Source organism: Metopolophium dirhodum, chromosome 1 (assembly GCF_019925205.1).
Source record: "Metopolophium dirhodum isolate CAU chromosome 1, ASM1992520v1, whole genome shotgun sequence".
NCBI classification, from domain to species: domain Eukaryota; kingdom Metazoa; phylum Arthropoda; class Insecta; order Hemiptera; family Aphididae; genus Metopolophium; species Metopolophium dirhodum.
The window spans coordinates 52,818,486-52,837,364 of record NC_083560.1 but is presented as its reverse complement, the minus strand read 5'-3'; the positions used below and the strand labels follow the sequence as shown (position 1 = coordinate 52,837,364).

Genomic DNA, 18,879 nt, shown 5'->3' with positions numbered 1-18,879 from the left:
CTGGGCCACCTGTACCTTCCAAGGTGGCAACCTGGTGGTTTAGAATGCGCTAAGCCATAAAAGGGTCTGAAATGGGTAGGAAGGCGGGGGGGCGCTCGAACAAGGCTACACCCTCGAGCGTCCTCACGAAAAGCTCACTCATGACTGTGTGGAATCATGAGGAGCAAAAAGAGCCACGGAATTGAGGCCGCGGCTGACGATGTCCTGCCCGGGTACAGGATTGGGCGGTTGACGAACGGCCTGAAGGCGTCTTCGCACCCCCGGGCCACCTGAGGGCCCCGTCCCGATCTCAACGTCAGTGGAGGGCGCATCTCCAAACCGAGCTTCCCGGGGTAATAGGAATCACCTTGAGGTGGTCTCAGAGACTTACCGGTGGCAACGGGGAAGGGTCATCAATGAAGGAAAAGAGGACTGGCTAGGCAGCTTTCAGCAGACCAGCCATTCCAACAGTAACCCCAGAGATGGGCAGCTTGCCAAATGCAGGTCCTCAAGGATCGCAGAGCATCTGCTTACTCATACGACTGCCCGACCGTCAGCTACGAAAAAGATCCGCGCTCAAGGTGCAAGCGATCGGAGCGGACCGAAACGCTGAGCGCGGACTCACGGGAAAAACCAATAACCGTGTTCCGGGCGTATCAACGCACTGAGGATAGGGAGACCTGTTAGGCACGTCAAAAGACCCCGACGTGGGTCCTCGTATAACGATGACCGAGGTGATGAAGAGCACCTTCCTTTTCCGCACGGGAACCATCTACCCAAGTGGGGGAACTATACCACCTGCGACAAACCAGTGAGCTTGGGCGAGAGGCGCCGGAGCACGACGAGGGAAGCAGACGCGGACCTCCGTCGGCGCGCTGGCGCTTCTAGCACGAACCCGACTGAGAGCACACGGGCCCGACCAACTCGTGTGCGAACACGTGCAAGGTGGAAGTCCGGCTGGGGGACACCCTCCGTCAAGCACTCAAAACCCGAGCATTCGTTACGGACACGGCACCCGGCAAAGAAAACCGTACCACTCATAAAAGGTCGCGTCGCGACAGCGTAAACAGCTGCCCCGACGCCGATGCTAGTGGGAAAAGAGTCGTTGTGAGTACTCTGGATAACGGATCCTTCAAGCTCATCTCGCGGGCGACGAGGATAGCCCCACTGGAAACCCGACTTAGCTAACGCCCGAACGGTAACAGTGCCCGTCGAGCTGTGTGGCGTGCGTCCGGCCGACGTGCGCGGGTACCTCGAGTGCTTGCGCCCGCCGGCCGCGCGTTCGCGACATATGTGGATGGCCTCGCGGGGGCTGCTGGGAGTAGCGCCTTAGTAGAAGGGGAGGAATTTGCCTGAGTCGAATCCAGCGCTCGCCGACGCGGATCAGCGAGACCCAACGATCTACCCCGTACGGGAGTAGCCGGTGGGGGAACGTCAGCATGGAGCCAGGGTGCCCTGAACTTAACCCGTCGGAGGGATGCGACCGCGTCACAAAGGCGTGAAGGAGCCGCCCTCGAGAACTATGGCTAAAGGTGTAAAAACCCCCGAGGTGCTGGTCTTATACTCCCCGTCACACAGTGGTTTTCAATTCTGTTGTAAGTACGGCTTTTTCCTTGATGTCCTCCAAGAGGATTCTCATGAAACTCTTTGATGATCTGCTCTTTGTTGTCTTCGGTAAACTCGTCCTTGGTGTATACTTGAATATACACAAAAGAATTATTTAAAGAAATATTTTTTCGTACTGTTTCCCACTTAAGTCTATCTAAGCCGCAGCCTAAACGAGGACAAGCGAGTTTGGTAACTTAAAGTTCTTTGCAACGTACCTTGAGATTCTGGAGACTTTTAAACAGGTTTTCATACGATTGTCTTTGCCATTGAAGTTCTTTGGTCAACAAATAGAAGATGTACTGGTTTCCTTCCCGTATGGAAGCGATCTCCTTGACTGAATGGTTTTGGAGTCGGAGTTCGTCGAGTCGTCCGTATTTGCGACTGAATTCCAATGCTATTCCCTTCTTAATTTTCATGCCAACTGGCACGCAATGAGCTAAAGAAGTTCCTAACTCCGTTTCGAATATGTCTCCTATCAGCTCAACGACGTTCGGCGATGGGCCTAGCTTTGCTGTGTCGGCTTTCAGAAATTCTGGGTAAGTCTCTGGAAACTCTGTTTCTTCTAGATGTGTTTGATTTTTTTGAGAATCTGTAGGTTCTTGAGGTTCTGGTAAATCTGATGGTTCTTGAGTTTCTAGTAAATCTGATGACCTGGTATGCCCACTAGTAGAGACAACATGTATACGGCCCAGTGCATCTGCGTTCGTGTTATTTACTCCGGGTTTGAAATGAATAGTATACTGGTACTCTTCCAACTTCAAACGCCATCGAGTTAAACGTGATCCCGGATCTGTTATGTTGAATAGCCAAACTAATGCACGATGGTCCGTTTTTATGTTAAAATGTTGTCCAAATAGGTACGGCCTAAATACTTTTATTCCCCATACAATACTGGTCAATTCTTTTTTCGTAGTATTATAATTGATTTCAGCCTTGTTTAGTGTCCATGATGCGAAAGCTATGGGTAAATCCTTTCCAATAGTTCCTTGAGACAGTATACAGCCTATGGTGTAGTTGCTTGCATCACACGTTAGATTAAATGGCTTCTGGAAGTCTGGGTATTGTAGAATTGGAGCTCGAGGGAGGAGGTTCTTCAATGTTTCAAACGATGTCTGACATAAATCGCTCCACCTATAAGGAACGTCATTCTTGAGTAACGACGTTAATGGTTTGAAAGTTATCCATAGTTGTGTATAAATCGTCTGTAATAGTCTGATAGTCCAAGGAACGACTTCACTTCCTTGACATTCTTTGGAACTGGAAAGGACTGAACATATTCAACCTTTTGAGGATCTGGCTTAACCCCTTCATCAGTTATTCTGTGACCTAGGTAAGTGACCTCTTTCCTAAGAAATTCACACTCAAGTGGTTGTAATTTCAAATTATACTGACGAAGTCTGTTAAAGATTTCTGAGAGTTTTTGAGATGTTTCTTTGAGGTCTTTTGCATAGATTATGATATCATCCAAATAGACGAAGGCCCTGAGTCCATTTAAACCTCATTTAGAACCATTCAGAACCTTATTCATTAGTCTTTGGAATGTCCCTGGTGCTCCTTTCAAACCAAATGGCATCCTAAAAAACTCAAAATGCTCTTTGTCTGTGGAAAAAGCCGTTTTCTCACAGTCTGGTGGATTCATTGGTACCTGATGGTATCCATGTGCTAAATCCAGCGTAGTGTAGTATTTGTACCTACCTAGCTGGTCCAATATGTCTACGATGGTCGGGAGCGGAAATGCATCTCCTACGGTGACTTTGATTAAGCGACGAAATCAACACAAACTTAATATTTTATTTCCCCGTTTATGTCAGGCTTCTTTCGGACGACCAGTAGGGGCGCGTACCATGGCGATTCTCTATGTGCCATTATGCCTTCACGTTCAAGATCTTCCATTTGATCTGTGATTTCTTGGCAATGCCGTTGGGGTAACCGATATGGTTTCACATGAATTGGGGGAATCGTCGTTGGGGTCCGTATTTCGTGGGCTACGGCAGAAGTTGCTGTGACCTTGTCTCCTTCCAAGAAGAATACGTCTGATTATTCGTGACAGACATTTTCTAATGAAACCTTTTCTTCGGAATTTAAATGTGTTATGCGAAGGGCTTCGTTCAACAGGGAGATTCGGTTCCCGTTAATCTGAGATTCTAATGGCTGCTGGGGCTGTATTGTGCGCACCAACGCTTCGTGATACGATTCATATTCGAGATTTTCGAGACTTGTAACTTGTAATCTAACAGCTTGTTCCGTTGGATTGATGAGTAGTACCAAGGCATCCTTGTTTTGGATCCTAGTGACTACGTTGCTACAAATGATTGAGTCAGCTAATTCTTGGTTAGTTATTACTACTTCTTCACCTTCTAACCGATTTTCAGCTCTGACTTTGACCAATGTTTCTGTACGTGGCTTAAGAACCATGTCTGATTTATTAGGAATGGTTACCTTGTTCGTTTCATAGTTGATGATGATCCGATTTGATGCTAAGAACGGCCGTCCGAGAATACCATCACGTGGTATTGGAAAACCGGAGTGTACCACTTGGAAATCTGTGACGAATATATTTTCTCCTAATTTGACATCTAGATAGGTGAGTCCAATTATAGACACCAGTGAGTCATTGATGCCTTTAAGTTGGAATACTGTCTCTTCAAACACGATGGTCTGGTGACGTTGATATTTTTATGAGGTTCAGTTCACTCCCTGAGTCCAGAAGTATCATTGATGTTCCACGGATAGTCTAAGAAATATGGCATGTTACATGGTCTCGTTTTAATTCTGACTGGTAGTAGAGGAGTTGGTTGGAACGGCTATTCGGATTTCGCCAACCAGACGTCCACCGTTGACTGCTGGTTGTTGCTGGTTTCCCTGATTCTCTGTTTTCTTTGAATTTACATACTGACGCTTCCTACATTCTATGAGTAGATGTCCAGGCTTCTTACAATAATTGCATATGATCATTGTTCTACTACCACTCTCAGATGGTCCATTAGGTGGTTTTGAATATTTCTGATCTTTAGTGCTGCGACATTCTTTAGCTGAATGTCCAATTTTTCCACAGTTAAAACACGTTAACTTGACTTTCGGGAAATTGCTTGCCTTTGGGGTTCCAATATAGAGTTTCTTTGATTTAGTGTTAGATCGTCTGACTCATTCTTCGTCTCTAGCGGCTTGTATCGCCTTTTCGAGAGTTGGTGGATTATGGGCTTTTATGAAGCCCTTTAATGCCCCCAACTCTTCAATAAACACTTGGACAGTCTGGGCCTTGAGACTAGCTTCTAGTGCTTTTGACACCTCCACTGATTTGCCACTCGTTTCCTGTTCCAGGATTAAGTTGTGTAATTGTTCGATGCGGGTTGAATAAGCCATTACTTCAGTCAGTTTTCTCCATTTTTTTGTTGGCTATGATGCAATTCCAAGAACAAATGAGTCGTTGTTCATTGTGGTTCTAACACCGTTTTTAATGCCATGAAGAGAAAGATCGAAATTTAACTGCTTGGCGTGCTTTTCCTGTCAGTCACACGATGATACGTTGTAGTAGTCTTGCTCGTGCCGTTTCACTAGCACACGAGATTGCAAACTCACTTTTTTCCAAAAAAATGTCTGTGTCTTCTTGTTTTTCTCCGTTGAATGAGCTTGGTAACAACCGTAGAGTTGCCTCTAACCCTATGGTATCGGTTGGTTCTATTGCACGAACGGTGGCATACCCTGCATCACCATTACGTGTGAATCCTTGATTTTCTGCTGTTGTTGGTTCCTGGTGACTACCATGTGAATCCGCAGTTCTCACTCCCTGTGAGAGCAATTCACCTAGGGGATATTGTGTTTCATTTGGTGATTGAGCATTTTCATCATTCACTGAAATGTCTGCTCCTACGATAGTCTGATCTAGTAAGTTAGTTATAAGGGAGTGGTTCACGCTTTTCCATACTTTATCCACACCCCTGATAGTCTGATCAACGTTCTTAAAAAGATTATCTGTTTCCTGTAGTTGAGCACAAAAGAAAGAAGATGTTGGGTTTAACAAAGGTTTTTCAGATTTGGGTAGATCTGGGTTAGAGAATGTCACGGGCAAACTAGTGCGTGGAATAGGGCTTGGGTGTTCAACCAGATTTTGAAAATTTTGAATAGCGGTTTCTACTAGAGTTTCTGCACTATCACCTAACTCAGGTGTAGGGGTTCGAGATTTTGAAAATTCGCTATGGTCACTTAAGAACGAAATTTAACTCACTTAAATGCAATTAAATACTCCGACTAATACTAAACCTTTTAAAACTAATTAAATACTAGCGTTACAGCTATTTGTATATGTTGGTACAAACAAAAAAAAACTCTTTTTATTACTCACGCGACTGTTATTGAAATCGCTTGCATGATTCCTATATTTTTTTTTCCACTATGATTTTCGTTTGATGCTCTGTACGAATGCTTGGATTACTTTGCACTGCTACTCAGCTTGGCTAGACACTGGATCCACGAAAAATTGACGATGACTTTCCTCTTCGACTGCTCTTCAGGAATCGACGTTCGCTAGCCCCAAAACTGCTGGCGCGGGGACCACTATCCTTTAGTGGGTTTCTGTGATGATGATTAAAATAATTGTTTTGTATATAGTCGACGGCTACGGCACTCTTGCGTGTGTGTGCGTACGTGCGCAGCGGCTGTTACCGGTTCGGGCGACACTACTTTCACGGCGGCGCTAATGTCGAATTCGTCGTGCTCATACGCGTACGTGCAGCAAGGGCTATAACCGTTTCGGGTGGCACTATGTACATGGCGGCGCAGACGCTCGATGATGTTCGTGCTATTCCACACCAGTCTATATACTCGGCGTTGGAATATGCTGATTTGCTATATTTCGATTGACACCTCGTACGCGGCGCTCGCTCCATAATGGCAACAATTTCTTGCTACGGAAATGCCACTCTCGATGTTCTGAATTAAATTTATTAAATTTACTCACGATGGATTTTCTGATAATTCCTATGATTTTTTTGACGCTCTTGAATTCTGGTTGTTTTAATATTACACACTTTGGGTTTAAAGATATAGGCTTACGTTTTTGACGACCTCGCGTATTTACTTTAAGGTACTGGAATCAACAGGTGATTCAACCGCTGCCACCAAAATGTTATGTATGTCTACACAACTAAATAAATGAAACACGCAGTACCACTATACTTTATTTGAACAGTATGTTAATACAAAAATACACGGATTTATGGAGGCTCTGTTGGACTGACAACGACTGACTCGCCTTGGGGACCAGCGTGGTAGGGCGGGCCCGCTGTGGCTCAAAAGTGCCCATGCAGCGGAATGCCATATACGCCAGCCGTGCTCGTTCCTACGGCAGATACATGGTTACATATATATTACTAACCACTGTGTGACGGGTAGTATAAGACCATTCCCTCGGGGGTTTTTACACCTTTAGCCATCTGTCGCGAGGGCGGCTCCTTCACGCCTTTGGATGACGCGGTCACATCCCTCCGACGGGTTACTTCAGGGCGCCCTGGTGCCAGGCTGACGGTCCCCCGCCGGCTGCTCTCGTTCGAGATAGATCGGTGGGTTTCGTATAACCGCGTCGGCGAGCGCTGGATTCGACCCAGTCAAATAGCTCCCCTTCTACTAAGGCACTACTCCCGACAGCCCCCGCGAGGCCATCCACATATGTCGCGAACGCGCGGCCGGCGAGCGCGAGCACGCGAGGTACACGCGCGCGTCGGCCGGACGCACGCCACATAGCTCGACGGGCACTGATACCGTTCGGGCGTTAGCTAAGTCGGGTTTTCAGTGGGGCTGTCCTCGTCGCCCGCGGGATGAGATTGAAGGATCCGTTATCCAGAATACTCACAACGACTCTTTTCCCACTAGCATCGACACCGGGGCAGTTCTTACGCTGACGCGATGCGACCTTTTTTGAGTGGTACGGTTTTCTTTTGCCGGGTGCCGTGTCCGTACCGAATGCTCGGGTTTGAGAGCTTGTCGGTGGGTGTCCCCAGCCGGACTTCCACCTTGCACGTATTCGCACACAAGTTGGTCGGGCTCGTGTGCTCTCAGTCAGGTTCGTGCTAAAAGCGCCAGCGCGCTCACAGAGGTCCGCGTCTGCTTCGCTCGTCGTGCTCTGGCGCCTCTCGCCCAAGCCCACTGGTTTGTCGCAGGTGGTATGGTTCCCCCACTTAGGTAGATGGTTCCCGTGCAGAAAAGAAAGGTGCCCTCCATCACCTCGGTTGTCCTTATTCGGGGACCCATGTCGAGGTCTTTTGACGTGCCTATCAGGTCTACCCTTCCTCCGTGCGTTGATACGCCTGGAATACGGTTATTGGTTTTCTCCCGTGAGTCCGCGCTCTGCGATTCGGTCCGCTCCGATCGCTTGCACCTTGAGCGCGGAGCTTTTTCGTAGCTGACGGTCGGGCAGTCGTATGTGTATGCAGATGCTCTGCGATCCATGAGGACCTGCGCGTGGCAAGCTGCCGATCTCTGGGGTATACTGTTGGAGTAGCTGGTCTGCTGAAAACTGCCTAGCCAGTCCTCTTTTCCTTCACTGATGACCCTTCCCCGTCGCCACCGGTAAGTCACTGAGACCACCTCCAGGTGCTTCCTATTACCCCGGGAAGCTCGGTTTGGAGATGCGCCCTCCACTGGCGTTGAGATCGGAACGGGGTCCTCAGGTGACCCGGGGGTGCGAAGACGCCTTCCGGCCGTTCGTCATCCGCCCAGTCCTGTACCCAGACAGGACCTCGTCAGCCACGGTCTCAATTCCGCGGCTCTTTTTGCTCCGCACGATTCTGCACAATCATGAGTGAGCTTTTCGTGAGGGCGCTCGAGGGTGTAGCCTTGTTCGGGCGCCCACCCGCCTTCCTGCCCATTTCAGACCTTTTGTGACTTAGCATGCTCTAAACCACCGGGTTGCCACCCTGGAAGGTACAGGTGTTCCAGGGAACTCAGAGGTCCTTGGTCATTTCGCTAGCACCAAGCATGACATGCCCCGAACCCTTGTGATTACAGTTCAGTTAACTCGAAGCTCTAGGGCTAGCTTCGTTAAGACCGTACCTCGCCTGCCCCTTTCCTGGACCAGATTAGTCAGCCAGTCTCTCAACGTGACTCGTCGTGACCCGGTTGGGCCGTCCTTGCCATGTGGGTGAGCGTGCCAGTAAGTCTTCACGGGGTTACCTCGATGCCCTTTCAGCAACCTAGGTCAGACCGCTCCAAGGGCCAACCAGCACCTCCCCGACCGGCGGGCGCTTCACCCGTAAGGGCGCGGGAACACCGGCCCGGTGTAACCAGCATTCCCCCAGACCTGCCCTCGCTCTGCCACCTTCAGAGTTCTGGTGGCCTCGTGTTGTTTGTAACGGTCAGTTTCCACTCAGCAACGGGGGATCCGAGCCCGCCGTCGCCGTCGTCACCGCAGTTTCTTTAGCCGTTCTTACGGCTACGATGGGCTTTAGCACCCGTTCCCTCGCTTCCGCCTAACGTTACTAAGATGTTACCTGCCCGTAGATCAGGTATGTGGTACCTGACTCCGCCCACTCTTCGGTGGTTTCAGTCTTACGGTAGCAAATTGTGCTTGTTTTGACGACAAACTGTGTTTTCCGGCCCAAGCAGGCTGGTGCGTTCAAGGTTTTGCTACTGATTGCGCCCTGCCGTCAAGGTTGGTTCCGGCGCACAACATCGGAGTCCTCCCTCCAAAGCAGGGTCATTTGCCAACGGTTGACTGAATCCAAATCACCGCCCCTCCGCCGACCAGGTCGCCAGTACGCCTTCCTATCCCCTCGGTTTGATCTCTCCCGCCAGGAACGCATCTTTGCTCATAGCTAATGCGAACCATCTATCGGACAAGGTACTCATGAGAGATGTTCGGAGAAGCAATCACCCGACGCGACGCCTTAAGCATGTAGGAGCTAGCGTCGGCCTTCTGTGATTCTCATCACACGCACTTCAGCGAGACGTTCGTCAGAGACGCCGTGATTGGATCTCGTGTCACCGGTTGATTCACGTAATCAACCGTAAATGGGACGGTGGCTCGGTGTTAGCAAACTTTATAAGTCAGTATCCATCCGCCGGCGACGTGGACGCCCCGGCCTTCGGCAAGCGCAGCGGTCTGTCAGCCCCGCGACGCCCAGCGAAACTCACAAGCCTCACCTCCATGGCTGTGGTTTCGCTAGATGGTTACGTATATATGTCAAAGAAATGCTTATATTACAAATACTTATATTACTAATGAAATGGGTTTATAACACCATCTCCAAGCATTTCGTCTGCAGTGGCTATTTTGTTCTTCAACGATCTGAAATATAGGTACGCCATGAATACATAATATATTTAAAAACTAATCAATTTTTTTTACAAAGTATGTGTATCTTTTGAGAGGTAAAAATTTAAAATTTTGAGTACTATTGAAAATAATCATTGTAAATTTTTATTGTTCAAATGTGTGCATCCTGAGACGGTAGCGTTTGGTTTGAAGCCGCTAAACGGACACCAGCTCAACAGGTAATCAGCTGACGAGCTACATATAAACATTATTATCCATATTCTAGTCACAAATTTTGTATTATTATTTGCTACAGCACTGCTATATTATTATTTTAAAGCCAAGTGGCTATATTATCTTATGTCACACTCAATTATTATAAACCTACCTGGAAATTTATTTATTCTTTTATTTATTTAATTTAAAGTAATGCATATACATATATTGTGTTGAGAGAAAACTTATTATTATTATAATTGGTCAATAAAATCCACATAAACCACCAGCACACATTATTCCTTTTTATTATCTTTATTTGATGTTGTCCAAACATATATAATATAATCAAATCGTCAGTCGTGAAGGCACTCCTTATTTTCTAAAAATAAGAGCTGACAGCGGCAACATATTGGTGACCTCGACGTGATTTATTATTATTTATATTATATATGCTTTGTGTGTCAGCTATTGAAGTTGATTAAAAACTTATAGTCAAACATCATGCTCTGTTTATTATTATAAAAATTGTTCACGTTGGTTTACATCATAATATTCATCAAGTAATTTGAAAAACTGTCATTATTATATTTTAATATTTGATTTATTATTTGCAAACCATTATTATTTTTATTTTATTTTATTTTATTTTTTTTTGTGATCATAAAGGCTAAATTGTTTACACATATAGGTGATTTAATATTATAGTCTAACATAAAGGCATCACAACAACTCAAGTGCATCCCAAGACTTCATTCAACTTAATAACACCATGTCAACCAATCCAGATCCTAATGAGCTGCGCAAATGGACCCGAAAGATTGAAACACTACGTGTCATCATCGAGGACTATTTTTCCTTTGCTTCTCAATACACTAGTGAATCAAACAATATTTCACAGGTCAAGGTAAGACTTGACGAAATTAGTGAATTTTCTGAGAAATTTGAAGAATATCAAGCGGAGTTAGAAATGTTAGATGACCAAAAGGATAGTGTTTGGATCGATGTTCGAAGATCATTCTGAAATTGATTATGCGATGTTAAGGCTGCGTTACTCAAAATTGTAGATGAGCATGTTATCCATGCAGACAATGTATCTAGTCCATCAATGAACTCAGCCAGATCTCAACATTTAAATTCATTCAACTCTATGAGGTATCCACCATGTGCTCTTCCTACATTCAGTGGTGATTGGCAGAAGTGGCCATCCTTTATAGACACATTCAATTCAATGTTTCATAACGAGGATTCAAAATTACCTCTAGTTTAACGCTTTCATTACTTAAGAGCATGCCTTGCAGGGCAGGCTAGTGATGTTATCAAATCTATTCCTACTACTGCAGAACACTTTCAATATGCTTATAATCTGTTGGTAAATCGGTATGAAAACAAGAGTGCTATAATCCAGTCGCACATTCGTTCACTACTCGAGACACCCAAGATCGTCTCACCATCTTGTAGCGAACGGCAAAAGCTGCATCATCATGTCACATCTAACATTAATGCCCTCAAGTCTTTGCAGCAACCAGTCGAACAGTGGGATGCATGGTTGGTCACTCTCTTATGTAGTAAAATGGATAGTGCTACAGTAGGTGAGTGGTATCTACAGTATAAGAGTAAAGATCTGCCTTCCTACGTGGCTGTAGAACAATTTCTAGCTAACAGAATAACAGCCTATGAAGCAGGGGATATGAATTGTCAGTCACATGAACAAAGAAAAATGTCAACAAAAAATTCAAATAACAAAACATATGAAAAAAAGGCATTTTATTTGTAAAATCTAAAGAAAAAGATCTTGGCAAATGTCCCTTATGTACTGAGCATCACAAACTATATGCTTGCAGTAAATTCAACAACATGAGTACAGATGATAGAAGGAATTTTGTGATGAAATCAAGACTCTGTTTCAACTGTCACAACTTTGGCCATCAAGTCTCCTCTTGTTATTTTCCTCCATGTCCTCGCTGTGGGGAAAAGCATAATTCAAAGCTTCATGAGGAACAAGCAAACACCAGCAATCAAGATGCTTTTATTGCCAATGATGATGATAGACCTGAGCCCTATGCAACAGCCATGTATACTGAAATTTCAGCCCCAGAAGCTGAAAATCTAAATGTTCCTCTAGCCACTGCCATTGTCAATGTATGCGACACTTTTGAGCGCATGCATTCATGCCGAGCTGTTCTGGACTCTGGTTCTCAATTACATTTTATTACAAGTTCTTGTGCAAAAAGACTTAAATTGTCTACTGTTTCTCATACACTTAACATTGTTGGAGTCTCTGCTATGGCATCATCAGCCAAACAACTCCAAGATACGATTATGGTCTCACGTTTTGGTGATTTCAAAACAAACATCAAATTCAATCAAATTCTACTCTCTGCCGAAAATAGTCAGTGCCTTGCCTTCTCAGACTCTCATTCGGGACAACTTGAAAATGCCCCATAACATACACAACCAGTTGGCAGATCCAAATTTCCATATTCCCGGTCCTGTAGATGTGCTATTAGGTGCTGATATATTCTTTGATGTACTTTATGGTGAAAGGGTCCCATTATCAAATTTAGCTTGCTTGCATCGTACCAAGTTAGGATGGATAGTAACAGGCAAAATCTCAACTCTATCAACTTCTTGTACACTACCAAACCTCATGATCCACAATCAATCTGCATTATCGTTCTTCACGTCAAAGACCAATCAACGAATTCTTGAAGAGTTCAGAGCCGAAGAGCATTTCCAATCAACTTTTCGTCGGCATTGCAGTGGGAGATTCATAGTGAAGCTACCAATGGCACAAGATCCAAATGTGCTTGGTGATTCATTAGACATGGCTCAAAAAAGATTTTTAAATCTGGAGAGTCGACTCCAAAAAGATAAAATGCTCACTGAACAATACGATAAGTTCATTGCTGAATATATTTCCTTGGGTCACATGGAATTAGCATCACCGACCAGTCATAAGCCTACATATTACCTGCTACATCATCCTGTGTTTAAAACGGATAGCACCACTACTAAGATGCGCGTTGTATATGACGGCTCTGCGACATCCAAGTCAGGACTGTCACTAAATGACATTATGCTCAGGGGCCCAAAAATTGCAAGATATATTTAACATATTATTGCATTTTAGATTACATCACATCGCTCTAACTGCTGATGTGGAAAATATGTATAGGCAGGTGCTAGTGTCCGAAGAAGACTGTGATTTGCAGCGTATTGTATATCGCTCGCAGCCTGAAGAACCAACAAGGCATTATAAACTCAAAACAGTCACATATGGCACAAAATCAGCCTCTTTCCTGGCCACGCGCTGTCTCCATGAGCTTGGTGCGCTCATTAAAAACGCACCCATAGGCAGAATCATACGTCAAGATTTCTACGTAGATGACCTTATAAGTGGCGCAAATACTGATGAAGAATGCTTTGATATCCATAAACAAGTTCACTCAATCCTTGGTACTGCAGGTTTCCCGTTGCGTAAATGGTGTTCAAGTTCGTCAACCCTCCTTAACAGCCTTCCACATAATCAGAAGGATCCAAATTTTATGATAAATCTTACTGAAACTGAGGTGTTGAGTGCGTTGGGACTTCTATGGCAACCATCGATAGATAGTTTTCGGTTTGCAATGAAAAACTGGAATGCTCCTCAACACGTAACCAAGCGCACCCTCCTATCAGATGTAAATAGTGTCTATGATCCGCTTGGACTATTATCATCAGTTTTTATCAAGGGCAAGATTTTTATCCAGCAAGTATGGAGTCTTAAAGTAGGTTGGGATGACATTTTATCAGAAGAGATAAGGTCAAAATGGTTAAAATTTTATTCAAGCTTGGTTGCACTCAATGGGTTGATCATACCAAGGCTCGCATTATTACCTGAGTCGAAAAGTTATGAACTTCATGGTTTCTGCGACGCATCCCAGCATGCCTACGGTGCTTGTATTTACATTCGGTCCAGTAAGCAAATTGGTAATGCTGAAGTTAAATTATTTACGGCTAGATCTCGGGTTGCGCCAATCAAAACCACCACTATTCCCCGTCTGGAGTTGTGTGGCGCATTACTACTGTCAGAGTTGGTTAAAGCGGTTAAAGATGAATTCTCAAATATAAACATTAAATTGTCTACAGAAAATATACACCTTTGGACAGATTCAACTATTGTTCTTACATGGTTAAATAGTCTAAAACCACTTCAAGTTTAGATTGCCAACAGAGTTGCCCAAATTAATGAGGTCTCATGTGAAATGCTATGGCATCATACACCCACTGCTGATAATCCTGCAGATCTCATATCCAGAGGAGTTGATATTGGAACTATGGCCTCATCCGAGCTATGGTGGCGAGGGCCAAAGTGGCTCAAGAAAGAAAGGTCCTGTTGGCCTGAAAGACCAATTTTGCCATCAGAAATACCAGAAGTACGCAAAATAAAATTAATTTTAGCAACAACAAATAAAGAACCTTTCTGGCTGTTGGAGAAGTGTTGTACATGGTCCAAATTATTAAGAACAACGGCTTTAGTTCGACGTTTTGTTTCCAATTGCAAAGCCAAACGGTTAAACTATGAGCGGTGCAATGGTTTCATTTCTGTGGATGAAATGAATAAGGCCAGAAGCTTTTGGTTAATGCAAGCTCAGTCTGAATCAATGTCAAACGAAATAGCAGATTTGCGTTCTGGTAAGATGGTCCATCGTGGAAGTTGCTTAAAGGCCTTAAACCCATTCATTGACGATCAGGGATTAGTCAGAGTAGGAGAACGGCTTGTTTATGCTCCTCGCCAGTACAATACAAAGTATCCTATTGTTTTACCATCAAAATTATTGATTACCAAGCTGATTTTTAATTATGAACATATTCGGCTCATGCATGCAGGGCCACAGGCATTGTTTGCCCACGTTACATCAAGCTATTGGCCAATCTGGGGTAGACAAATTGCAACACAAATTGTTCGAAAATGTGTAACCTGTTTCCGAGCGCGCCATCAGTTAACTCCACCATTAATGGCGCCTCTGCCCAGTGTACGCGTTACTATTGCTCGACCATTTGCCAATAGTGGAGTAGATCTGTGTGGCCCAATATTTGTTCGCAGTGGGCTGAGAAAGATATCACCGTCAAAGAATTATATCTGTGTGTTTATTTGCATGATTACTCGCGCCATCCATCTAGAATTAGTGTCATCACTGTCTACTGAAGATTTTTTGGCTGCACTATCTCGTTTTATGTCGCGGAGAGGTCAATGTGGGGACCTTCACAGCGACAACGGCACAAACTTTGTAGGTGCAGACCGTACACTCAAGGCGTATTTCAAGGCAACTGTAAACAGCAATAAAGTGCATGATTTTCTTACTATGCGGGAAATTACATGGCACTTCATACCTCCTGCTTCCCCACACTTTGGAGGTTTGTGGGAGAGTGCAGTCAAGTCAGCTAAAAAGCATCTTATTCGAGTGTCAAAGGGAGTGTTGCTAACATTTGATGAAACCAGAACTTTATTATGTCAAATTGAAGCTGCATTGAATTCTCGGCCTCTATCCCCACTTTCATTATTTGACCCAAATGATTTCAATGCACTGACACCAGGTCACTTCTTAATTGGTGGTCCTCTCATGCTACCACCTGAGCCTGATGTGTCATCCATACCGCAGAACTGTTTAAAGCGATATCAACTTATGCGGCAGCAAATGAAACTATTCTGGAAACGTTGGTCATAGGAATATTTGCCTCAACTCCAGAGAAGAGGTAAATGGACACAACCAAATTGAAACTTTTGTATTGGTGATCTTGCAATTTTGCGTGATGACAACATGCCACCTCTAAAGTGGCCATTAGTCCGCGTAACAGCAGTGCATCCTGGGGCTGATGGTGTTGTGAGGGCAGTGACCGTGCGAAATTCTACTGGCTCCTAATTTCGACGCCCAGCAGTCAAATTATCATTATTGCCCACCGAAAAGGATCATGATGAAGACTAGGGATTCAAAAACTATGTTTTTTTTTTTTTTTTATATATATATATTATTATTGTTACTATTTTATAATTAACCGGTTAGGACATCACGTTAAACGGACACCAGCTCTACAGGTAATTAGCTGACGAGCTACATATAAACATTATTATCCATATTCTAGTCAGAAATTTTGTATTATTATTTGCTACAGCACTGTTATATTATTATTTTAAAGCCAAGTGGCTATATTATCTTATGTCACACTCAATTATTATAAACCTACCTGGCAATTTATTTATTCATTCATTTATTTAATTTAAAGTTATGCATATACATAAATTGTGTTGAGAGAAAACTTATTATTATTATTATTATTATTATTGGTCAATAGAATCCACATAAACTACTAGCACACATTATTCCTTTTTATTACCTTTATTTGATGTTGTCCAAACATATATAATATAATATAATCAAATCGTCAGTCGTGAAGGCACTCCTTATTTTCTAAAAATAAGAGCTGACAGCGGCAACAATACTAGTATATGTTAAATTGTATATAATTATTTAAAATTTTAGATTCTTACCACATCTGAAGGATGGCTAGCCATTTCAGAAGGATTTGAAAGTCTTTGGAACTTCCCTCAATGTTTAGGCACAATGGACGGTAATCATGTAGTCCTACAAGCTCTATTTAATAACGGAAGCGAATTTTACAATTACAGGGGGGATAAATGTCCAATTTTATATTTTGAAAATGTTATAAGTTTCCCTCCTCTATTAACAATATCCTTAATACTATTAGCGTCATAACTTAGTTCAGCTACAATAAAATGATCGTCGTAATTAGATAATTTATGGAAAAAGCATGGAACAAATTAATGCTGTTTTAATTTAAAATTATATAGAAAGAAAAAAGATTGCCTAAATTTCCCAGTTAGGTGACTATGAAAAACGTAAAGCTAACCTTATTGGTAGGTAATTAACATCTGATATAAGCCATGATTTCTCCTTCGTTTCTTCATACTTAGGTACCTTATGGTTTTTGGCTTTAGCATACCGCATTTCAGCCTGTACCAATCTTTCGCGTTTACCTATGATATAGGGAATTATTTTTATAACATTTAAAAACTAATTTTCCTCGGCATAAGTCCTTTACTTTAGAGCTTTTGGGTATTCCGTTTTGTGGTAGAAATAGTAGGTAATTATGGTGGTTGTGCAGTTCTTCTGGTTACGTGACGTCAACCTCATACATCTGTCCGATTAGAGAGTTATCATCCAAGTCGTTAAGCTCATCGAGCTTGGCTTCAACCCACATAAAACCTCCAGAGGTCATGTACTGGCATAACCTAACCTAACCGTAGAGGTTGATTCTTGTAAAGTTTTTAAAAATTTAAAATACTATTTACGTGGCAGATTAAGAGTAGGTGGAGAACTATGAACAAGTTTTTTTACACCCGGGCTCTTACAGCTGGCGTCAAAGTGTTTCTCACAAATTACGTAATATTTAATTATCTGTATTGCCGATTGGTTCAACAATTTATTGTTTCCTGCTTTTTGAACCCTTACACCACAAGTCTCCACGGCCTTAGGAAAACTTTTAGTATGGTGTGTTTATCGTTGTATTTTGTTTCACATCCAATGACGATACAATGGTTGGAGTTTCGATGCCTTAAACCTTCTCGTTTCTACGAGTACGTCAAATTTTATATTTTGAAAATGTTATAAGTTTCCCTCCTCTATTAACAATATCCTTAATACTATTAGCGCCATAACCTAGTTCAGTTACAACCAAATATGCGTCGTAATTAGATCAGTTGTGGAAAAAGCGTAGAACAAATGTATGCTGTTTTAATTTAAAATTACCTTGAAAGCAAAAAGATTGCCTAAAATTCCCAGTTAGGTGACTCTGAAAAAATTAAAGCTAAACTTATTAGTAGGTAAGGAGATTGTTAGGCAAAAACATCAGCACCAATACCAATAAAACTGACAAAAACAAATTCACCCACTACGACAAAAACCACTTCAGTACAGCCAAGAACACAAAATAGAAAATCGCCAATTTCAACTACACCCAAAACACTGGAAGCATTGCCAACTATATCACAATCAATTACACCCTCCTCAACAAAAATATCACCAACCACGTCAAACTTAATTCCACTTACAACAACGGAAGCACTAGCAACCTCATAACCCCAACATCATTAAGAGAACCGCCAACATCACCATCTAATATCAACACATTCAGGACCAAAAACCCGAACTACGTAAGCAAAAGTCAAAAAAGAACTAGATTAAAAAGATTATAATATTATTTCAAACACAAGATTATACAAAAATAAACCCTTTTAATTTCAAAAACTCACAATTTATATTCATCATTATTAATTATATTTTATTTATTTATAATTACAAAAAAATCAATATACATTACGTTTCACAAAATTAACTATATTCAATCATAAAACTATATACAATTAAAATAAATTATAATACTTACCTTTCAAAAATTGTCATTATTGTTGAAATATACAATTAATTTTTAGTAGTCAACCTTGACACGTGTGTACAATTTAGCATCTAGTTATACGAGTATACGACTCGCTCTCTATACGGATGTAACATAACTTCTGTAGACAAATCACATACACTTGAACAAAAGGGAGATATTGTGTGAAGATATTCCTTATAGGTGGGCAGTAGGTAGCTTACTGTTCTTATCACAGGTAACAAGACCAGATATAACATAATATGTATTATGCAGTGAACTTTGCTAGTCGTTACTTAGCAAAACCAACTAAAGTTTATTGGAACTTGATTAAATGGGTTATACGATATGTCAAACGAACATTTAATTATGACTTGTATTTTAATAATAAT

The 18,879-nt window shown here is 42.8% G+C and overlaps 2 protein-coding genes across 2 annotated transcripts; both read left to right on the top strand.

The window, feature by feature from the left end:
• Positions 1-10,823: 10,823 nt before the first annotated feature.
• On the top strand, positions 10,824-14,256 carry LOC132939996 (uncharacterized). Its single transcript, XM_061007442.1, has 6 exons — positions 10,824-11,045; positions 11,097-11,238; positions 11,353-11,748; positions 11,814-12,389; positions 12,445-13,105; positions 13,185-14,256. Exons 1-6 carry the CDS (start codon positions 10,824-10,826, stop codon positions 14,254-14,256), a joined length of 3,069 nt encoding a protein of 1,022 aa, XP_060863425.1.
• Positions 14,257-14,298: 42 nt separating this feature from the next.
• LOC132939982 (uncharacterized) lies at positions 14,299-15,762 on the top strand. The gene has a single exon (XM_061007440.1). The coding sequence runs from the start codon at positions 14,299-14,301 to the stop codon at positions 15,760-15,762; it is 1,464 nt and encodes a 487-aa protein (XP_060863423.1).
• The last annotated feature ends 3,117 nt before the right edge of the window (positions 15,763-18,879 follow it).